The following is a 24,395-nucleotide window of genomic DNA, read 5'->3' as shown; positions in this document are numbered from 1 at the left end:
ATATATGTTATATAACAAACCATAAAACAAACGTGAAGACTGGAGGCAGCCACTCTTTCTCTGGTTAAGTTTTTCACTGTGTCAGAGTTATATTTTTTGACAATCCTCACCTCATATCTGTCGTTTTCAGTAAACCACACACAGCCCACAAGCCTCAGATCAGGATTTGAACTGTCAGCAGGCTGCAGGTTTAGTGTCTGTGGTTTTGGGTTAAACTTTTCATCACAGCTACACCAAAGTCCCCCATTTTTTCGTTCCTAAAAGCATCTTAAGTGATGACTCCTCCCGTTTTTTCACTTCAAGCACTTCAAACAGCATTTTGAAATGCCGCATTACATTTTAACCCGTGTTCCTCAACGTGCTGCTTCTCACACGCTGTACTGAGCGTTTCAAGCAGAGCAGGTGGGTCATTCAGCTCCTCTCTCAAAGGCACCTTGACTTTATTTGGAGAGGGAAGCATGAACCTTTCTTATTAATTCTCTCAAACTGAGCGATACCCCTGAACCGAGAGATGTCCAGTCACAAACACATGGGTCTAACCTTTTTGTCTGAGTATTGATCGTAAAGAGAGATGAATCACTGGCAGGGCTTTAAAAGGCTGTGTAGAGGCCATGTGACCAGAAAAGGTCAGGAGGAAACAACTTTGAATGAAACATCTGAAGGTTACGTGCTTGCTCATTAATGGTTTCTCCACATTCATCAATATGGTACAAGTTTCTGTTGAAGCTCAGTCTGTGACTTCCCCTTTTCCCAATGGTCCTGTCTACGACCTTTTAAGTTTTACTGCAGCAAGCGCTAACATATAAACTGTTTAGATTTGTCTCCTCTCCTGGGACATACTGCATAATACAGCATTAGTTAAAGAGGTCATATTATGCTCATTTTCAGGGTCAAAATCTTATTTAGAGGTCTACCAGAACAGGTTTACATGGTTTCATTTAAAAAAAAAAAAACATCATATTTTCATACTGCACATTGCTGCAGCTCCACTTTTCACCCTGTGGGTTGAAGGCTTCATTTTAGCTATGGAGCTATACATCTTGCCTCTGCAAGATCTTTGTTGAGAGTTGCACATGCGCAGTTCCTAGTTAAGGACTACTAGCCAATCAGAAGCAGAGTAGGGCGTTTCGTGAGAAACCGGTAAACACGGCTTTGGTTTAGCTGTACATGTTCCCCTTACCAGCTTAGCAACATGGACTGGAGCAAGAGTTTCAGAGGGAACATTTTGATGTGACGTCACAGGGATAAAAGGGAAAAGGCTGGACTACAAACAAGCTGTTTTCAAGCAGTTCAGAGCAGAGTTTCCTGTGGGAGATGGGAACTCCCTTTGGGCTTTTTCACTTTCACCTGCAAACCTATTACATGCAAAATATGTAACTCAATGAAGGAGAGGGAAAAAGCCAAAAAACAGAATTGGACCTCCTTTAAAACAATTTTAGCGACTGAAAAATGGATTTATACATCATTCTGACATCAGCTTTCCTTCCTCTGTTGTTAAATCTGCAGGATGCGTGAGGACATGTCCACCATGGTGTGCGTGAAGGAGGAGGAGGACCCTGGGGAGAAGCTGTCCCAGGATGAGATCATCTCCCGGACCAAGCAGGTGATCCAGGGGCTGGATGCCCTGAAGCAGGAGCACCACTCCATCCTGGATGGCCTGCTGGGAACGCTGCGCTGCCTGAAGCAGGATGAGGAGGGAGTCCTGGTGGAGGAGAAGTCCCACATGATCCGCAAGTCCCTGGAGATGCTGGAGCTCGGGCTGAGCGAGGCACAGGTATGTCTCTACAGCTTCCCAGAGTCTGCCAGTCATTGATCACTATCAACTGAAACAGCAGGCTTGTTCTTCAACTTGTTACGGTGTCACTATCCTCTGAACCAGCTGTCCTTTCAGCCACACGGCTCCGATTAAAATTGGACATTCAATGTAGAAAAAGTTCAGGTAGGCTCCATAGGAGGCGTTACATACCGTAAAACTGCCATTAATAACCAAGTCAATAGCCGCCTACTCCGTTAACTGGCCTGCTGTGGGGTAACGTTATGTGTAATGTTAAAACCTGTTAAAGCCCGCTGGGTTGCCTGGTTTAGCTAGTTCTAAGCTGCTTAGATCATGAATACAAGTATAAATATTTCTACTTTTGAGAGTATGGACATGCTACACATCGTTAGATCGGTTAGATTCTCCACAGTTCATTAGTTTAGTTCATTTACAGAAACAATTAGCTCCAAAGCCTAACTCATTCAGATTTATCGGCATGGTAAACAAGAGATGGGAAAAAAAAAAAAAAAAAAGTGCAGACTCCCTACCTTTGAACTGGTCGTTACATCCGTATGTGTCCATTCCTTTATTATTTATATTCCTTTAGTCTGTAAGGGTCCACTGATCAAAAGAATCAAAACAGCTTTTTTATAAAAATTCATCCAAGTTTTTAATACTGTCACATGAAGTCCATTGCTCTCTGCTCTCTTTTCTCTGCACCCTGCACCTGTTGTTGGGTATGCTTGTTTTCGCCAAAATAAAAGTGCATAAGCCATCTGTTGGAGCGTATTGATATTATTAATAAAGTAATATTCATACTGTTTGAAATAAACTTTTTCATAGTACCCTATTTTAGCTTTGTGCAAAAGGAATTAAAGGCCTGTCCCATATGGACGGTCCCAAATATAAGCAGGGTCAATTCAGTGATTTTAGAAAATAAAAGCCCGGGCTGTTAACCAAAGTTTTACAGTAGAAGGACATTTTGATTCATGAGAATTCAGACTGACAGACTTCAAGAATATTCCAGAAACACTTAAAAAATGCTGCCGGTGTGAAGTGACCTTTAGCTGACAGCAATCTGTCTTGCTGTAGTGATGCAAATAATAACAGACCAAGAAAACAAAGTATACACATAAATTCCAGTGCAGATTTATAAGTTTAAACACCCCTGTGTCACCCTTTTATTTATCTTCTAAGCTCAGAAATAAAACATTTTAGAAAATACATAATTTTCAGAGAAAGTTTAAGCTAACAATCAGTTGTGTCATTTCCCTGTTGGCAAACATTGGCCTGTGAGTCACTGATGACTCACTGTCGCAGCATCTCCTCTCCATCTCCCAGCAGGCTTTGTCTATTAAATATACAATACACTGCACCATGCAGACTTTAATATCCACCTTCAGCTTTTTGGGTAGCTTGCAGTTGTGCTGAAGTACAGTGTGATTCACATTTTTCTGCATCATTTTCCTCCTGGCACCTCTAATGTCTTTACACTTCAAACTCTTGGTCTAATTACACCCCTCCCAGCCTCTCACCTTAGACCGTATACTCTTTGGTGTATGCTTTTACCCTAAGGGCCTCACAGTAATGTACACATTTTTGGCTCTGGTGGGGAGTGTACACCTGGTAGTTTTAGTTCTTTATTTATATATTTTGGTATTGTGATCCTTTTTTTTGAGATACTCTTGAATATCACAGGAATAAAAAGGTTTTGGTATAAATGTTTTATACAGCCCAGTCAGCCTAATACTCAGCCCAGGGTCATCTGTAAAGGACTAGGAACTAATATAAATATTATTACCCCAATGTGTTTTTTTTTTTTTTGGCGATACCTGAATTTATTGTCTTCTTGATAACTCCACGATCCAAGCTATGTGGTTTTATTTGTATTATTAAATTACGAAGCAACTCTTTGTGTGTTAAGAAAAACCTGCTCCTTTTTGTCCAGGTGATGATGGCGCTGTCGAGCCACCTGAGTTCGGTGGAGTCGGAGAAGCAGAAGCTGCGGGCTCAGGTACGCCGGCTCTGCCAGGAGAACCAGTGGCTGAGGGACGAGCTGGCCGGGACGCAGCAGAAACTGCAGAAGAGCGAGCAGAGTGTGGCCCAGCTGGAGGAGGAGAAGAAACACCTGGAGTTCATGAACCAGCTGAAGAAGTACGACGAGGACTTGTCCCCATCTGTGAGTCCTCAGGTCTTCTTCAGAGTGTGTTATCCTGCCCACATGTTTGACCAGACATCTTATGACTGAAATAGAATTACAAAACAAAGAAACTCCGGTGACAGGGTAGGGATACACCGATCTGACACTATGGATCTGTATTGGCAGGGATACTGACCTTATGAAGCAGATCGGGTATCAGCCAGAAAGTGTTTTTTTCTATTCATTACATTAAGTTAGTTAGAGAGGCCATGGACGTTTTTACCACCGCAATACTTGACCTCATGTCAAAGTTAATTTAGGGATACCTACAGATTTTTAAATTGGGGGGAATAGAAAGTACTTGAATTGTATCAGTAATCTGTATCTGTGTACCCTGAGTCATGGTATTAGAGGGGAAAAAGTCTGATCGATGCATGCCCAGGCCAGAGGACAGATGAAGGGACTCCAGGCCGTTCACACGACGTCGACTATATAATATATGGTGACTAATCGGTGAAGATTCATGACAAGAATGCATCACATTCAAACTAGAAAGGGCAAATTAAGCCTTACTTCTCTCCAGAATAGTTAGCATTGTTTCTTGATGTAGTTTTCATTCCTTAAGTTTTATTTCTCGGTGTACCTTCTCTCCCCACTGATTCCTTCCATTTTGTCTTTTAATTCACTTCCTTGAACTCGGAGTCAATTTTAAAGTTATCAATATAAACAATCTCGAGTATTTTAACTCTTTGAAATGTGCTTGACGCGTCCCGGCCTACAGAACAACTATGTCAGTAGATAAATAAGTAGTCTGTAATGCTCTTCTACGAATTTAAAGAAGATTGGGTCAGTTCATTCATTGTCTTCTATTTCTGTCCGCCTTCTCTCCCGTCTCCTCCACTCCCTCACTCCCCTCTCAGGAGGAGAAGGACTCTGACTCCAGTAAAGAGACTCTGGACGATCTCTTCCCGGATGACCAGGACGACCAAGCCCCAGGCAGTAAGTGTTCCACATTCCTCCTCTTCCCTCTACGCAGGCATTTTCAGTCCTGGACCCAAATATGTTTAATGTAGTTCCTGAACATAGATGTGATTGTAGGGCTGCACTTGTCACGTGGCCACAGAAGTGAAGCAGGTCTGTGACCCAGATTAAGTCCTAAATGTTTAAAGCAATAGCAGTATTGCATATTCTGAAAGATGGTTACCTGAAGTGTGTTATAGAATAGTTGAAGTTCCACAACATTAACACTTAGCAGTTGAAGGCTGTGACTTATGATGTGCAGGTTTGTGTTCGAAATTAGATATTATTTTTTTTCTTGACGGTGGCAGTCATTTTTAAAATGTCCCTGCTGTAAAATTGATTCGTCCTCTTGGAACAAAACTTAAATCTTTTGCACCAACAACACCAATAAACCTAAATCTAGTCAGTGGATGTCCCCAGAGTCGGAATATATCAAATAATATATGGTGGTAGATTTTCTCCTGCCATGCATCGCTTTTCTGCACTTTTCCTAAGCCTTATAAATCTTTGTTTCTTCATCTCTCTCTACTTACACTTCCCCTGCCTTGCTCTGCCACTCTCTCACACATGCACACACCATTTTTTCTTTGCTCCCACTCTTCATGTCCACCCCTTCCCTCAGTGTTTGATGGGGTTGTCTTTCAGTAGCTCAGTAGCCCAGACAGTAAAGCTGTGTTGGCTGTAAAGGCCCATTAGTCAGGACCTAGTTTAGCCTGGAGGGAGGCCAACTGGGGAGAAAACCTCCCAACCAGATTGGTGTTATATAGTTCCAGGATTTCTACAATGTGTCCTTTTTGTGTGGCAGTGGCCAAGTGAAATAATGTTTGGCAAGAACACAGTAGTAGTTATTATGAATTGATCTTTTCAGTCTTTGAAATATGAATTAAATGCTTAAAATCAAAACATTTGGTGCCATAATACCATGGAAAAAATGTGAACGCACATAATTCTAATGGCTTGAACCTGTTTTGTCTTTGTGAAACCAGTTACAAACACCTCATTTGACAGGGACTATAAGCACAGTTAATTTGAACTACAACACTAATTTGGCTGTTTAGAAATGCTTCTGGTGTCCACAAAAGAAAGAGAAAAAAAAAAAACGGCAAACAGTTGGTTCCCAAACTTGGCATTCTGTTTTTGAAACCCTATTTTGCACCAAGGTGATTTCCATTTGGCTCTTGGCACCAGTTTATCAGCCAGTTTAAACTGCTGACAAAATGGGCAGCAGACTGGTTCACACTTCGCAGATCACTGTCTGAGCCAGACTGCAGCTCCGTGCGCTCCAGCCCTCTTTGTTAAACTGTTTAAATTAACCTACCGACGGGAGGTCAGTCAAATGGAAATTTATCTTGCAGCAGTGCACACATTTAATGAAAGTAATAAGTGTTTAAACTTAATTCAGTCTTTGCACCTTTATCCTGTGTCTGAAATTAACCTTTTGACTCACTGGGACTGAAATATGCTATATTTGTATAGCGCTTTTCTAGTGTTTTCGACCACTCAAAGCGCTTTTTACACTACATCTGCATTCACCATTCACTCACATTCATTCACTGGTGGAACAGCCACCAGAGGCAATTCAGGGTTCAGTATCTTGCCCAAGGACACTTCAACATCCAGCCTGGAGGAGCTGGGGATTGAACTGCTGACCTTCCGATTAACGGGCAACCTGCTCTATCTCCTGAGCTACAGCCACCCCATGTAGACAAAAAATTCAAAACATTTTACGTTATTGCATATTGTCTTTTATTTTATTATATGCACAAATAAAAAACTAAAATATATATATTTGTCAATGGTTTATTAATTAAAACCTGAATATAACAATTAGTCTGGATCCCCAAATTTATTTCCTTTTAAATGCTATTAAGGATCAAAGTAATGGGTCAAACACAGTCACATGGAGACTGCAGTTTGTTTTTGTGTGAAACCAATAGTCAACATTGATTGTTTTTAACCAAGTGGTTTTGGTGCCTAAGCCTAACCAAACTGTGAGCGTCACCTAAAATGTTTCTCACCAGGCTTTATTTAGAAAGTCTAACTGGATGTTTCATATTTATTATTGCTAACTAACATATGGACTGAGAAAATGTGACACTGCCACTCCTAGGTGAGGCAAAATGTGACACTGCCACTCCTAGGTGAGGCAAAATGTGACACTGGGTTGCAGCAGCAGATCGGCAGCAAATGATAGTTTAATGGACTATGTGATGTCCTGGAAGGTAAACTGTGCCACGAAACTAGCAGCGCTCAGTTTCACAGAACTGTTCACTGTGTGTGCTTGTGTGTCAAACTCATAGACAGTATAAAAAAAGTGGACGTAGCCACTGTGATATGATTGGTTTGTGGACTAACGTTTTGAAGCCTCGAGTTCGGCATTTTGGCCGTCGCCATCTTGGTGGTTTGGCACCAAAAGTGACCATATTTGGACAAGAGATCGGATCTTGCTAGCTTCGTTAGCAAGGTGTATCTATAATTCATGTTAAATGTGATATTAACTGTGTTGCTAATTTCGGCTTGTAAAATCCAGGATTAAAACAAAATGTAATAACTGGGAAAAAATAAACAACTGACTCCTTAATGTCTTTTTATATAACTGAAATAACTGAATGCTGAACAAGACATCTGCTGAAAATAGTCCCCAACAATTTAGCTAAACAAGCTATTTCCTCCTATTTGGGGGGGAAAAACTACAGTGACCAGCTGTTTAATGACATTTTGACATTTTCATGTTGTTTTTAAAGATTGATGGCTTCAGTAGGAACCAGTGGACTTGAAGCTGAGAGCTAATGTCAGGCAGGGGAAGTTAAAAAGTGCTGAGAGATAAACTATATAATTATTGGCTTTGAAAATCTAGAATATCACCAGCTGTACCCTTTTTTTAAGAGGCAGAAGTATCATGAAACAATGTCATCTATATATTTGCCCTGCAGCACATTTTAAATCTGATGCTCTTCCTCGCCCTGGTGTGCACTCACCGACGAAATTAGGTTTTAAACTGTTTTTGTTCTCTATATGTTTCAGCTTTTCCACTGTATTTTGTGGGTTAGTTGAAATTCCTCTCTTACAGTGTTTCGTGGGTGTAAAATAGGTCTTGATCCAGACTTCTCTGTGTTTTGACTGCACTGCAGGTTGTAGAGCAGAGGAAGCAGACCAGGTTGTTTTTGGGATACAGTGTCAAATTAGGACTACATTTTTTTTCATGTTTTTAGATGGAAAACTGGCTTCATTAGACATATTTTCCCTTACAGTGTTGGGCAAGCCTTTGCTGTGTTGAGCACCATGGCAGTGGAGTATGAATTATGACTAGGAGACAGGAGAGACATACTTTAATAGAATATAGCTGTGAGAGAGCAATTGGTCTGGGAACAGGGGGAGCATAAGATTGACTTTCTGCAGCATAAATCTCACTTCAGAGGTCAATGCTGCATAATGAAAATTAATTTATGTGATTTCTCTTCTGAATTATTAAGATGGTAACGTCAGCGTAAAGCGTTTTTATCAATTCCTAGTTATTCCTAGTTAATTATCAAGTCCTGGAGCTGCAAACAGAGAACGTAGATGACCAGAAATGTGATTAGTTAAAGGTTTTTTACCAAAAGATAGGATAACTTTGCAAAAATGGGCATGTTTAATTAAAAAATGTGTAATTAACAAGTAATTATACATTTTATAAATATTAGTTATTAGGTATTTTCAAGAATGAAATTGGGAAAATTGGAAATGGTTTACAGCACTTTGAAACAGTTGGTAATGGGAAGTGAGGTTTGAGATAGCGTTAGGCAAATTACAACATTTTGACATACAACCAGTTTGATATTGAGCCTAATACAGGACCGTCTAGGTACGTCTAGGTGTCTCATGTGACTCAGCTGCTCCAGAGTGTATAAGACTGCTCCTTGTCTTTTTTTAAGTGGCTAGAACGTTAAAAAATGACATGTCGGTTCAGTCACTTTGCTGAAGATCAAACCGGTTTAAGCACGTACACTCGACCGGACTGGCAAAAACCGACCCAACCCTAGTTTGGGATAAACATAATTAAAAAAGAAAATCTTTTTGTAATGCAATAATTATACACCTGCACCCATTTACACATAAATATGTCTCAGGCATATAACAGGCATATAACAGGCATTGTTACACACCCACACTCTCCTACTCACGCCTACACCATGTGCCACGGTGCATGGAGAAGGAACGCATCATCGAATGCAGCTTCCACAGGCATTAATCCTCTCAGTGTGAAACATAGCTGTGTGTGTGTGTGTAGTAGATTAGATGTCTTTTCTCCTCATGCTTATTCAGACTGCTTGAAAATCTTTTGGGGTTTTGGTAAATTGCTGTCAGCAGGAAGAAGATAATAGTGGAGGGTTGACGAAAATGGTGATGACAGCTCTGCCTTTCTTTAAATTGTCCCCAATTGCACAATTGCACAAATGTTTACATTTCAGTTGTTTAGCCACCTGTGTTATCCACAGTGAGTTGCTGTATGGGAGCTTTCAATTCACACCCTTACGTAGTTACATTTGCCATTTTGAGTTCATACTGACAAGTATGGAAAAATGCAGCGCACTACAAGTCCGCTGGCTATGTTGCGGAAGGGGAGGAACCAATAACCTATTTTCAATCTCCAGAACAGCAGTTGTGAAAGTACATACAGTTCATTTTTAATAAAATTTAATTGAAGTTAAGTGATCCAACAAGCAGGCAGATATTTTGGCGGGAGACAATCACAGTCAACTGTTGGCGATAATGATCCGCGCTGTTACAGTTCGCCATTATAAAGAATAGTGTGCTACATCTAAGTGTACAAACAGAAGTATCCGAATTGAGACACACCTTTAAGGTCCTGTTACTTTTAATGAATCAGACACTTTAGCTGTTGTTTCAGTTGAACATATTAATTAAAGGGATCCAGGGATTTAGTGTTGAGCCTTAATAAGACTGGTGATAAGCAGAGACTGAGAAATCTTAACTTGTAGTCTGTAGTAGAGATCCAAAAATAGGGCGTACTTCTCTTCCCATAATACAATTAGGGGGCTTTTTGGCCTCATAATTATTTCCTAATACTGGTAAACTGACCTTGATGTGTAAAATTGTCTGAGTTGGGGGTTAATAGGCTGATCGTGAAACACAACGTCCCAGGTTTGATTCCTTCTGGGGACCTCTGTTCTTTGTTCATCTCTCTCTGTTGTTCCTGTCATGTCTCCACTATCGGTATCTAATAAAGCCAGAAAAAAAATAAATAAATAACATAACACATACCTAAACGCAAAGAACGTCCTTTTTTCCATTAAACCAAAATTGAACATAAACCATTCTTCTTTTTTTTTACTCATTAAATTGTCATGCAGCGGAAGATTTATTTTCACTGTTACATATAACATTTTATAGTCGGTTGATTAATTGATACAAAATTAGTTTTTAGCTGCAGTGTTAGAGGGTTAGGATCCTTTGTATGTGTGGATAAGAACAAATTGATTTGCTGTTTAGCACCTGGGGCTGTATTACAGAAAGTCCCTATCTTAAGTTAAGATAGGAAGAGTCTAAGATAGGATTTTTCCCAATTTGGTATTAGAGAAGCAAGTCCTAACTAACTAACTTCATCCTATCTTATCTCAGGTTAGGAAATCCTGAATACTCAATCCAACATCGCTTATCAACTTTCATGTCTGTGACCTAGCAACCAATGCCACTTTTCTCATCTCGCGAGCTAAACAACTTGTGATCGTTGTTTTGCGGTAGTTTTTTTAATGAAACAAATTGGAGCAGAAACAACAACTATCACTGAATTTCAAATCAGATGACTTAGAGGTGTTTGCAACCTCCGTCGAGAAATCCAAATTCACATAACGCTTAACTCGGGAGATTAAAGAGAGAGAGTGGGATAAAACAGCGGACACACCGCCGCATATCTGCCATCCAGCGGAGCATTGATGCTGATAAAAAGGAAGTGATACAAAGAGAAAGGCAACTGTTGTGTCCAGGGAGCAGAGGAAAACCGGTAGTGGCTCCTCCTGTGCTCCCTCACTGACCCCAGCAGAAACCTGTACTGTTCTCGAGAAGGTTAATGAAGGTAAAAAATAATAATATAATAAAGGCTGCGGGCTAACGTCATGATGGTTTGTTAAATTCAAGAAATACATAAAATCTCTCATCAAAGACTTGCAATTAGGATGGGCTACAACATAATATTGAGACATCTAGCGTTACATCCCCTACAGACTTTCTACTAACGAGTGTTTTGTCATCAAACACATCGGTAGAATCAATTAATAAGTCCGCCTGTTGACATTTTGTTGATTTTGTAAAAGCAAGAAAAGAGCACCCATGTGGAAACAAGTTATTAAACACTACCTGGTTGAAAAGTTAGGACAGCTTAACAGTTATCCTAAAGTTAGGAGAGTTTATTTAGGATTTTGTGAAGTTAGGATGGTTCTGTAATACACTTATCCTTATTCCTATCTTAAGTTACCATGGTTACCAAGCAGTTAGGATAGGATCTGCAGGTTAGGAAGTTTCTGAAATACGGGCCCTGGTGAGGAATATAAATACTGAATTATCACTGCGTTGTTGTTGTTGCCGGGTGCTTGCATAGGTACAGACAGACTGCTGTGATGCGAGTGGTCCTGAACAACTGGTACAACTTTGTTCGGACACTTCACTGTGGTCGGTGTTATTACTGCAGTGGGCGGTTCCCACTCCACACCCCGCCGACTCGCCTTCAGAGTAAATATAGAGCTGCCTGCCTTTTTTTATAAGAAACCCAATCAGGTGGTTTCCTGACCTCTTGCTCACACGTACATTCATGCATACTTACACACTTAGACAGACTGACGGACCGCATTTCGTGACAGACATTCCTTTCGTGTCCTCCTGACCCAGTGAAATGTAACACAAAGGCAATCACATTTACTGTTCACCGTAGCAGAATGAGGACATTGTTTATGTGTGAATAATCTTGTTTGTAGGGCATCTGTTAACCACCAGCCAACGTTTGTTAGTTGAGGTTTCTGCTTTGACCCATTTGTAGGAACTCAAATAACTAATGGCCTTAAAGTATAGCAGCAGAAATGTGAAAGCAGGTGAAATATGAAACACACAATACAATAATAAGACAAAAACATATTAAAAAGCTTTTTATTTTTAAGTACATAATGCCAATCATTACTTGCCTGTAGGTTTTGGGATCTGAATCTTTTCTTTTGTTTTATATGACAATAAATTGAAAGTCTTTGGGCTTTAGACTGTTTGTCTGACAACATAATTGCTTTAAAGTAATGTTTTTAAAATGTTCTGACATTTTATAGAACAAATATAGTTATTATTTGAAAAAATAATCATCAGATTAATCAATATTGAAAATGCTAGATGTAGGCCATATGTACATTGCAGTACCGTAGACTATATATATATATATATATATATATATATAGACTTCTTTCTGGATTATTTTCAAAATGCAATTATAATGAAATGCTCAAAGTACAGAGGTGCACAAGATAAGCCGTTTAACAAAGACATTTTCCACCACCACAAAGACACAAATAAGAGAAAAGTAAAAAAAAAAATAAGTCCATCATTACAAGTGTGTTTATATAATAAAAATAAGAATTTAAATAAAAATAGAAACTATACAGGGCAATGAAACTCAAAATGATTTAGTCTAACCTTTTACTTTCTCTTTCCTCCATGTGTCTCCAGTCCAGCCGACTCATGGCAGTGCAGCGGCAGCGGCAGCCCAGCAGGGTGGCTATGAGATCCCGGCCCGTCTGAGGACCCTCCACAACCTGGTGATCCAGTACGCCTCCCAAGGCAGGTACGAGGTGGCCGTACCCCTCTGCAAACAGGCCCTGGAAGACCTGGAGAAGACCTCTGGACACGACCACCCAGATGTGGCCACCATGCTCAATATCCTAGCCCTTGTTTACAGGTTGGTGGGTCAAATCTTTTATCTTGGCCCTGAACTGTGGTAATGGTCCCCAAAAGGACTAATATTACTGTTGACACTTATATATGAGATATAAGAGACTTCATATTAGGGCGGACTGTTTTTTTAACCACCATCTTTTTTTGTGTGAGAGTATAATAATGTAATTGTAAACGACATCAAAACTATCAAACGTTTTATTTGAAAGGAGATCTGTTTGGAATAGATCCACCATACAAAATAATCCAGCGCCAAAGTATTTGTCAGAATCGCGGGCATATTTAATAGATCTTTGATATGAAGGATACATAGACTGCAGTCAGAGTTAGGAATAATGTTAAATTGGGTGGAAACTTTTCTGTTTCTTACATCACACTGGCAGCACTATGAAAACAAAAGCCTTCACTAGCTTGTAAATCCTCGAGATCCCCGGCCACTCTATTTTACAATCCTTCTCAGGATTTAAGAATAGATGAGAATTAGTGAATGCTGGGGCGGTGCTTGCAATTTTCTCTATGTTTGATAGTTATCAATGGAAGGAATGTTTTTTAACCTTGTTGCACCTTTTGATCTCAGAGAAGAGAGAAAGATGTGATCATGGGTTTGGCATGTTGTCTTTTTGTCACCCTCACAACGCGGTGGCATGTTCCTTGAAGCCTTTAGTAACAAACCTGACATCACTATCTGACAGGCCTTTTATAGGACCTCCAAATGATAGTTGGATGCCTTTCTACGTCAGAAGTGGAGCATAGCAAACATAGCAGACATGACCAAAGATTTACAGTACAGTAATAGAACTGGGGAAGCATTAAATTTCCAAGCCCAGGAAGAAAAGAACAAAAGAATGACACAAATGAGCTGGACAAGTATTTTTACAGGGGATGCTCCCATGTTTTTTACTTCCACAAATCTTATCCATTGAATGGTCAGTGCAGGTTTTGGGTGTGGTTACCCTGAATAATTGAGAGACTGGGTCGACTTGTTAGCATCGACTGTGGGAACTTCTGCAAAGCTATTTGGATCATGTCACCAGAAAATAAAGGGCTGTTGGAAATGTGGAAAAGTGTAAATTGTTAGCATAGTTTTAGTTTATTTTCATTGTGTGCTCGTCTGTTATTCTGTCCATCTGTGTCTGTGTATTTCTTAATTCTGTTTGCTTCTTTCTGTCAGGGATCAGAACAAATATAAGGAGGCGGCCAACCTGCTGAATGACGCTCTGGCCATCAGGGAGAAGACTCTGGGCAGGGACCACCCAGCTGTGAGTACATCTCTCTTAACATTACATCAAAGTTATTCAGTTGTGCCCTGTTTTTTTGTTTTTCTAGCACTGGACTGTTGGACAATATTTTTTTTCATGACATTGCTTAAACCACAGTTTTAGAGTCAGTTTTTTGAGTCAGAGGAATGTGTTATCCTGGATCTCAGGGTTAATTGTTTCCCAAGGGTACATTGTCCTTGTAGTCTGCTCAAAAATATATTTAAAACTAAAACACAAGTCATATTTTAGCAACTTGATCCATCTGTAAAACATTAAAGAGATAAGAAGTCTTTTTTGCTGAGAGTTAGAAGTCTGTACTGAAAATATGAAGCCACAGCAATCAGGCAGTTTGATAAGTTTAGCATAAAGACTAGAAACCGCTAGCCTTGCTCTGTCCAGAGGTTACAAATCCTCCTACCGGCACTACAAAGATCACTAATTAACATGTTATACCTCGTGTATTTAATCCAAACGAAAACCGACAATGACATGTTATGGTTTTATGTTGGGGGTTTTTATGCTAAGCTAAGCTAACTGGCTTCTGGCAGTAGCTTCATATTTACCGTGTAGACATAAGTAATATTGATCTTCTCATCTCCCTCTCGGCAAGTAAGCCAATAAGCCTTAAGAATAATATTAAGAGCACTAACGATAGATTCCGGGCTGTAGTGTAATAAACCTTAACTTGAGTTCGTACAGTTAATGGACAATAAATTAGAGTCTACCTTGTTAGACTCTGCCCTTGGCAGACTGAGCCATCCACTGTCATTTTATATTACCCTTTACTCTTTGCTCTACACCTATTTTTGGCTACAGCAGTGTCCCAGTTCCCCCTCAGTAATCAATAAATGTAATTTAAAAATATTTTCCCTTCAGGTAACACATAATAACACAGAAAGGCATAATAACAGTGCAGCCAATGAATTGCCGTTTTGAGGCATTTGTCTTCATTATAGAGCAGAAAAAGTGGGCAGTGAGTTTCAGAGTTGTTAAGTGGTGCTCCCAGATGCAATTTACTCCAAGGAAAATGAGTGTTTTATAAAAGTGTAATCTTTTAATTATAAAGACTGAAAAACATCCTCTTCTATATAACAAGAACCGTACCTGCTTGACAGTCAGATTATAGGGTTGGGCTAGGTATTTATCTTTCATGTATTCCTTAGATGCAGAAAGAAGAATCATTCATTTAAGAGTATAGTTTAACATGCAGAACAAAACAACAACGTCTGAACTGCCGTTATAAAGTTTTAATGCTTTTCTAGCAGAAGACGGTAGAACACGACACCCTAAAGCCTCTTGGGAAATACTGGCTGTGTTGAGTGTTAAATTACACCTCTCCCTAAAACAACTAGATTTCTCCCAAACATCCCTGATGTATTTGTTGAAGACTGGGACTGCAGTCCAGGACGATCGCAGTGAACAGTCTGTTTCATAAATAATTGACGCAGGCCTGTTCTCAGACCTGGTAACCTCTGTTTGTCCGTGTGACTGTAAACATACAGCAGATCGACTAACTGTGTTAACCCCAGCAGGCCTCTGTCTCCACTGTCCGGACCTCCATCACTCTTCACTTTGTGAAACTGAGGTTAGCTCTCCTCACTCCTCTCGTCCTGCCACCAGGTCCTTCTTTTCCACAAGGAAGTGATTTTCTAAAGTGTCATTGTCATTAGAAAATCATAGTTTTGGCAGCAGTAACACTGTCTTTTTCCCTCTCACTGTATTTGTTTTATTTTAAATCCAATTCTTTCTTCTATTTTGATCTTCTCAATCCCATCACTTTCCTTTCTTTTCTCCCCATTTTGCATGTTTGGTATTGAGAACAGGTTCTAAATTTGAACTTGTTCCAGATAAATGAGAGACTATTCATTAAGAAATAATATCCTGAATTCTTGAATCAGGTTTGAACTTGCTGGTCTACATCGCAGGTTATTGCAACCACTGTGCAGCGCCTGGAGAGTAACTCCACTTCTATGGCAGTGCCTTGGTCAAGCGCACTGGCAGGAGAATCAACCTAGCATACATTAGTGCTGATGAGGTGGTCTGGAGCCTTGCTAGTTGGGCGGCAGCTGAAGTTTGGGCCTTGGCATAGTGACTCCTGGCTGTAAAAACTGGGATTGTGCGTTGCTGTGAGAATGTGCAAGCTGAAGCTACTGTGAAAGGTGGAGTGGTCCTGGCTAAATCCTGGTCAGGCTGTAGTCTTTCTAGGGTTAAGAGGGACCAGGCACATATGGAAATGGTTAAGAGCCCCCTGCCTCCGATTCTGGTTTTCTGCCTACACATCAGACAACACTTTGATGTTTCCCGCTCTTGAGTCTTGAAGTGAGGTCCGTCTGGGGACTGCATGGATCTGTAGGGGGATGACAGGGAAACCTGGAGGTGGGTGACTGGGAAGAATGACCTGCCTGATCTGGACCCAAGTGGTGTTTTGCTTTTGAATAGTGCATAACAGTGACCAAAAGTGTCCTTTTCAAATATATTGATTGTATATTGGGCTGTTAACCTTCACAGCAGTACTTTGCTAGATGAACAGGTACAGTGTGACTCTTCTACAGAACTGAGGCTTCTGCTGCTGAGGTGCTACAGAAAATATTTTAATACAGAAAAGATTGTAGCAAAAACCTTTCCTGGACACTGTGCTGTGTTGTCATGGACAACTAGGGGACCACAAACCACTGCTTGAGAACAATGAAGTAGGTCCTAAGTCTTTTGTTACCAGAAAACCTTAAGCTAAAGATCAAGCATTGACTCTGTATCATTTCTGGTTTATGCTGTGAAGAATGAAAAAGGTTTTTTTATTATACAGTGCGAAGGAAAAGTGAGGATCCGCATAAATCACACACTGAACAAAAAAAATCTAAGTAAGGAATAAAGTCCTGGGGGAAAAGTTGGAACATTTTTTCTCGCTCCTCTTCCTCTTACACCCCCTTCCCTCTGTCTTTCTGAATGAGCTCCCCCTCCTGCAGTTGCCTCACCCCTCCACATCACCAACGGAGCCTGTCTGAATCAGAGATGACCTCCAGGCGCCTCTGTAACCTCCCTCCTCCTGAGTGCATGTGTTTGAGATTCATCATACAACTGATTGAGATCAAATTACAGCCCACCATAATCACTTCCTGTTTCCACAAGACTTCTTCCTCCTTGTTAATTACTCTGTCAACAGATCAAATGCACTATGCTGCTGTGGTGGAATCTTGCGGTTGCACACGCTCACTGCGCACATGGGTGAAGATGATTGAGGCTCATCATCGGGTTTGAAGGAAATTTATTAAATAACAAATGTGTTTGTGTCCCTGTCAGGTCGCCGCCACCCTCAATAACCTGGCTGTCCTGTATGGGAAGAGAGGGAAGTACAAGGAAGCAGAGCCTCTGTGCAAGAGAGCGCTTGAGATCAGAGAAAAGGTGAGTCAAAGGTCATCAAACACTTAAAACATTCACTTTTGAACAAGAGTTTACTTTCCCTTTCAGACAAACTCTGTGTCCTACTTCAGTCAAACACATCAAACACGTAAACACTGAATATTTCAGTCAGGATAGTTCCCATGAATCACTGGTTTTAAAGGCAGCAGAATGAAGGACAAACATTTACTGTTGCTACACACTGTCGAGCTTTTAATTTTTAGCACATCTCATACAGTTTACAGCGATAATGGTGACAGATATGTATGTACATAAGGGTTTATGTGGATGATCCATTTCTGTACAGGTACATTTCTAACACCGTTTAATCCATTCCTTTGAATTTACACAACCAAAAACCGATAAGAAAAAGTGTAAGATACAGACACCGACCTCTGAACTCTTTAGATACCAAGTCTACACACCGTGGAGAAATCTAAAGCTTGACAGATTGGACGTGCCTAATTACTGTTGCTAATCTAAGATTGGACAATAACTGTTTGGGGGAGGGGATATATATCTTGTTTAGCTGGATTTGATCAGTTGATCTAATTCAAAGACCATTATGGTAGATTTTAAAAAATGGCACAAAAAACCCTCCGTGGCTTAGTTCTTGCTGTGCTTTGCATTGTTCAAAGAGATGAGTATCATGGAACAGCCTGTTTACTGAGGGAGATCGTCATTATTTCGTCTGTCCTCTAGTTTTGGTGCTTACAAAGGTGCTGCTCAGCAATCCTGAAAGTGCGGAAGACACTTTTTATTCCCCGTTCTGTCTGTCCTCAGCTCTTGCCTTTGAACAAACTCTCCTTCGCTCTCCTTCTAGCTCCTCTGAGAATGAGACGTCGGCTTTGGTTAAGCTGAGAGATTTCATTTTTTTCCTATGCTACTGAAACTCAGATGATAATGCTCTTGCTTAAGCTGAAAGATTTGAGTTTTCCTGCACAGGCGGGGCGCTGCAGAGTTGTTTCTTCACACTAGCTTCAGTCCTTCTTCTTTTTAGAAGCTCAAGGGAGCTCAGCTTCTTAGTGAGTTTGGTAGGCATCAGAGCCAATGGAGGGATGAAATCATAAACTGGAATAGAAGCTTTTGACTCAAAAGTTAGTTTACTGTATTTGAGAAAAAATATTTTGATGCTGAATAAAAAGAACTGTATTTTCTCTTTATACACAATGATTATGTGCTTCATTTTAGGAACTAAAGTCCAAATTATTTCTGCTCAATGCCACATACACCGTCCTGCTGCCCCACATACTCGCTAGAGCACAAAATGTGGATTAATCCACTGCTGAAGTTAGTCCCCAACAAATGTACTATTTCCTTCCTGATTGCTAAATCTACCTGACCAAATTACTGAGCCTGAATGAATTTATCAACCTGCTACATCTTTGGGGAAGTTGGAAAGTACATATCCATTAAATTTACTCATTTGGCAGATGCTTATATCCCAAGCAACTTACATTTGAGGAACAACATACAAGCAGTAAAGAGATCCACAAGTAACAACAGATACTTGTAATAGCAGTAAATACTATTAAGAGCTATTAGCACATACGACATCAATGGGATAAATACCTAGGGAAAGAAATTAGAGTTAACAAATAGTGCAATCAATACAAGATTTGAAAGTATGGACTAATGTTTGTTGGTTTAGATTTGTTGACATTAGGAAAAGAATGTTGCCGAGTCCAACCTTATAATTTAAATGAAAAAATAAAAATTAAAACCCACAATTCCACTGCAGTGTCTCAAAATCTTTGAAGAATAGGCACATACTTCTGCACTGCTATCTGTGTTTCCCCAAATCTCTGATTAATTAGCAGGAGTTTAAACATCTAACCTTAGTAAGATTAATAAGTCTGCGCTTAAGGGAGAAGTGACTCTGACTTACTAAAACAACAGCTGAATTTTTCTTTTCCACTCAAATGTTCTTATGCAAGCATCTGAATCCCTTCCTACTGCTGGCTGTCTCTTTGCACTGACGTCTTTGTTTAAATGTGTACTTCTGTCTCACAGGGATACGCATAGAAACTAATTCCTGAATTTCCCAGAAATTCCCATATTCAATAAATATTTTGGTAAGACATGGATTCAGTCAATTCCCTGTAAGTAGTGGCTCTTCTACTTAATTTAAGATAAAGCTTGAGTTTCTAAGAGCTTCCCAGAAACCACCACAGACTGCAGCACTTTTGGTATTTCGAGGCATGCCATCCATCAATAAACACGATCAATTCCTCAGCGACCCACACCTTACCGGCGCGCGTGGTCTATGGCAATCCTTTCCCAGCTAACGATGTTTACAGGAAAGCTGTCAGATGTGTTAATGCTGCAGAGGAAGAGGCGTGGGAGGCCAGGACTGGATGAATACTGTAGGTGGCACCGCTCAGATTGCTCTGCAGCATCCTGTGGATCACAGACACCGAGAAGCTGTCAGTCTCCAACAGGGAGGGAGATCTCATACCTCCTACACAACAACAACAACAATCTGAAGCCAAACATTCCCCAAAGGACAAACAACAAGTTTCTTGGTTTACCTTTCATCTCTGATTCTCTTTAATTTTTCACCAAGTGATTTTGTTTCTACGTTTTTCTCTCTTTCCACTCTTGATGTCCCTTTTTCTCTAGTGTTCTAGTGAGTGCTAACTGTCTCTTATTTCTCCTTTTCTCTTTTACATATCCTCTTTAAATCTGTTATTTCTTCTCCCTCTCTGATCTCCCTCTCTTTGCTGGTCAGTCAGACTCTGTTAAAACCTTCTCTACAGTTTTCTAGCTCTAGCCACCTAGTCTCTAAAGATCCTTCTGCATCTGTTTCACGCTTGGACTCAAATGGCTTTAAGCTTCCTCAGCACACAGGAAAAGCTTACTCCGCTCTCATATCCACATTAATGCAAACACATTCACTTTTAAAGATTTAATTTTTCGGGGTCTTGCTTTCTACATTTTGGCTCCATGCAGACACAAGGATATCGTTTTCTGCGATAAATGCTGCTGCACTGATGTGTTTATCTGCTGTACTCCAGCTTTTATTTAATCAAGCAGGTCAATAGTCCACCAATCCGACACGGGTCAAAATCATTCAGGAGACATCTGTGTAGTTCAGAAAACAGCTTTTATTACACCAGTTACAGATTTAACTCCTGAAATGGGAGCCCAAATTTATGGGACAAAAATAGCATTTGCTATGCAGGTTAAGTGTACGCGGCTATTGAGAGGAATCTTTGTGTAATGTGTAATGTTAGAAGCTAAATCAGTAACATCATAAACAAACAGTAGAAAGCAGTGCAAGGGTCAACACGACCTGGCAAGAGATGTAACAAATATTCCTTGGTTCCCAGAACAAACGTGTTTGTTTGTACAGATTTCAAATGGACAACATTTTGGTTGACAGCTTTGTTTTTCAGGAAAAAGGTTGACACTGAGAGAGATTCAGAGAATTAAGTAAAATAATTACTAACCAGTTACTAGTAAATTCCAAAGTTACACTCAACATGTAATCACAAATACTAATTCCTGTGTTTAGAATAGAGAGAAACTGCAAAATTACTACTCTCCACAGCTACAGAGATTCAGCAGCACCTGGTCACAGGCTGCTGGTAGTTTTTCACCCTGGACATGAGCTGTTGACCAAATGGCTTGTTAGGTTGTCGCCTAAACCTTGTTTTGTTTGATGTGATGGCTGTTGTTTTAAAACCCCCTCTCCACTTGCTTCCATCCCAGGTGCTGGGGAAGGACCACCCAGATGTGGCCAAGCAGCTGAACAACCTGGCCCTGCTGTGTCAGAACCAGGGCAAGTACGACGAGGTGGAGTACTACTACATGAGAGCGCTGGAGATCTACCAGACCAAACTTGGCCCCGACGACCCCAATGTAGCCAAAACCAAGAACAACCTGGTGAGAAGCGTAGCGGCAGGGTGGGAGCTGTAGTTCACTGATGGAGCAAAGGCACTTTAGGGTATTTAATATATTCAGAACAACAAAATAAATCAGTTTAAATGGAATCCGGAATAGAAGTGCTATAGTTCATGCTAAACTTTAAACTAAAAACACTGAGCTGCAGCACACAGCTCTCCTCTCCCTTTGTGTTTACCCTGCGCTTTTGTCCAATCATACTGTAATTTAGCCAGTAACACACTTCATCCCATTGACTTCAATCAAATTTTTTACTCCAGCAGGGCAGGATTAGATTAAAGTTTAGGGTGCAGCGCAGCTAATTAGCTACGATAGCTCCCTTAGTTTTGGACTTTGGCTCTGGTTCCCTCCAAAAGTCAGTAAGACAGAGTTCACCAAATCTGGGCTCAGCTTCAAAAAATGGGGCTGATTTACTTCATCCCTGTGAGCAAATCCTCTTATCGCAGTTCCATCAGAGTGAACAGGTTCACTACACAATGATCAGTTGTGCAGTGATGGTTTCTTAAATCATCTTGTGTATTGCAGTTATTACTTTATGTATTTGTGGAGAAGAAAAGTCCAATACTTGCAAAAAATGTGATACATAGGACGACCACTTCATCTCTTGCAGTGTCATGCTGACTCTTATTGTTTGGTTCTCTGTGCTCTTCAGGCATCCTGTTACCTGAAGCAGGGCAAGTTCAAGCAGGCTGAAACTCTGTATAAAGAAATCCTCACCCGCGCTCATGAGAGGGAGTTCGGCTCTGTTGATGGTACGACACGTGACTGGAAAAGTACCCACACACACACACATTTACATTTAGGATATATTTAAGCCAGTATCTTCTTGCTCCAGAGCGACTTAAAATAAGTCAAACGCATTTGTACTTCTTTGACAACCCCTGCTGTTCTCTTCTTCTAATGTAAAGGTTAATAATTTCAGGCTGCTGTTATCATTTTGGTAGCTGTAAACAAAAACGACCTTTCAGCAGAACCAGTGTGACTTCTTAAAAGCTGTCCTCTCCTGCTGTTTATCTGCGTGATTGTTCGTCAGCACTGAATCACTTTTTCCCTTTCATGTGTCTGACTGTGTGTTTCTCTGCAGATGAGAACAAACCAATTTGGATGCATGCCGAGGAGAGAGAGGAACAAAGCAAGGTGAGCGAAGTCTTTTTCACACGCCTTTTGTCTGTTAGTCAGTCTTTGCATTATCATGTTTAATCTGTTTAATGTAATTTATGTAATTTATACCCATATTTTGTTTATCTACCATTGTCCCCAAAATCTTATAATAACTTCAATCTGTCTGACACATTCGCTAGTTAACCACGGATAAATTAACAGCAAGTCAGGACAAATTAATTTACCGTAAAACTTCAACTAATAGCCGAGTCCCAAATATCCGCCTACCCCGTTTACTGGCCTGGTGTGGGAACACATTTTGACAAATAAATGCAGGTCCCTATTAAACGCCTGGTCTGGTTTTTATATAAGTTCTTTGGATGTATAAAACCTCCTACCCCCCGCGGTGTCGCCTGCTTTTGCTGCTTCTAAGCTGCTTAGATTGTTAATACAAATATTAATGTTTAAACGTATGATCAATGTGTCAGTATGGACATGCTGCACATCGTTAGATCAGTTAGATTCTCATCAATTCAATCGTTCAGTTCATTTAACGGAAACAATGAGCCCCAAAGTCTAATTTTTATAGATTTAAAAATAGGTAACCAGCATGGTAGGAAAGAGATGAGAAAGGGGAAAAAAAAGTGCCGACTCCTGTTACCTTTTGAAGCGCTCCTCAAGTCTGAATGTGTTTGTTCTACGGTATTTGCCACACATGCAGAAGAACAAAATGTAACATGACGACAGCATTGAACAGTTTTATGATCTTATTTAAGATGGAATAGGAAGTATTGACTTTACAAAGAGTTGGATTAGCAGAGTAAGTCTCAGTAATAACCATCTAATGCTGATGGTGTGAGTACCCGACTTTCCCAAGTAGGAGTTTATTTTCGTCATGGTTTAAAAGGTTTACTTGTTCAGGGAAGGAATCCTGACCCGACCATAATCCCACCACTGAATACGCCATCACGTTATCTTTGATGGTTTTCTTTTTAAAAAAGCCTCTAGTTTAGAAATTTTCATCCTTTTAATGCACGAGTCGTTGTCATGGGTCATTGCTTCTTCCCCAGACTTAACTCCTTCATGTAAGTCTACGTAGATTCCCTAAAGCACGCTAATGAACATGAGTTTTGTCTTGTAGGGGAAGCAGAAGGACGGCTCGCCATTTGGAGAATATGGAGGCTGGTACAAAGCCTGTAAAGTCGACAGGTGAGTTTGTTTGATGTATACAGCAGCAGGAAACAAAAGAGTAAAGAAGCCTATAAATGTTTCCTAACAACAAGGAGTTTCCTAAATGATTAACGCAACAATGCGCACCTTTTTTTGGCCTGTAACCGTTTAAAATAAATCAATGTCTACTTTTGAGCTCTTGTTGTTGAACCAAAACCAGCCAAAAGGGATCTTTTTTCATGTGGCCTAAAGAGGTAAAATTCAGTTATTTGCTTGAAACATAATTTTGTGTAGCAGAAATGTTTTTCTTATTTACCTTTTGACCCCTCGGATTGATCCAATGACCCCTTAACCACTGTCATTTAGTTTTTTATATAAATTATGTATTTTTGTTTGTAATTTAAGTTACTTCCATGTACAAACAAAATATTATTCACATACATATACTCCATGCATTTAAACCCCATATGCTGCTGGGATCAAATCCAGATATAGAAGATTCACTTGTGTGTTTTTATCAAATTAATTTATTAAGGATTTAAGACGTATTTCAGTTTATTGATTGAAAACAAATTACTGAATAGAACAGAATCTTTATTGTCATTGTACATGTACAATGAAATTGGATGCAATCCGATCAGTGCAACACCGGTAAACTGCAAACAGGTATGTAAATATAAAACATACTCTAAAAGTAGGTATAAAAATACATAAAGAA

At 40.1% G+C, this 24,395-nt stretch overlaps 1 protein-coding gene across 7 annotated transcripts in view; it reads left to right on the top strand.

Moving 5' to 3' along the window:
• Positions 1–24,395, top strand: part of LOC123979583 (kinesin light chain 1) — a 55,534-nt gene that overhangs the window by 6,110 nt on the left and 25,029 nt on the right. For 6 of the 7 annotated variants that reach the window (XM_046063565.1, XM_046063568.1, XM_046063564.1 and 3 more), the window contains exons 2-11: positions 1,507–1,774; positions 3,705–3,935; positions 4,817–4,895; positions 12,621–12,849; positions 14,017–14,104; positions 17,402–17,503; positions 21,215–21,388; positions 22,059–22,158; positions 22,491–22,543; positions 23,649–23,716. In XM_046063565.1, the coding sequence (XP_045919521.1) occupies positions 1,508–1,774; positions 3,705–3,935; positions 4,817–4,895; positions 12,621–12,849; positions 14,017–14,104; positions 17,402–17,503; positions 21,215–21,388; positions 22,059–22,158; positions 22,491–22,543; positions 23,649–23,716 (1,391 nt within the window). In that variant the 5' untranslated portion in view covers position 1,507. Of the gene's footprint in view, positions 1–1,506; positions 1,775–3,704; positions 3,936–4,816; positions 4,896–12,620; positions 12,850–14,016; positions 14,105–15,636; positions 15,690–17,401; positions 17,504–21,214; positions 21,389–22,058; positions 22,159–22,490; positions 22,544–23,648; positions 23,717–24,395 lie in introns of those variants that run through there. The other variant, XM_046063570.1, reaches the window with a different exon arrangement.

Source organism: Micropterus dolomieu, linkage group LG11 (assembly GCF_021292245.1).
Source record: "Micropterus dolomieu isolate WLL.071019.BEF.003 ecotype Adirondacks linkage group LG11, ASM2129224v1, whole genome shotgun sequence".
Taxonomy (NCBI): Eukaryota; Metazoa; Chordata; class Actinopteri; order Centrarchiformes; family Centrarchidae; genus Micropterus; species Micropterus dolomieu.
The sequence above is the reverse complement of the archived record's forward strand: the minus strand, read 5'-3'. Positions and strand labels throughout refer to the sequence as shown.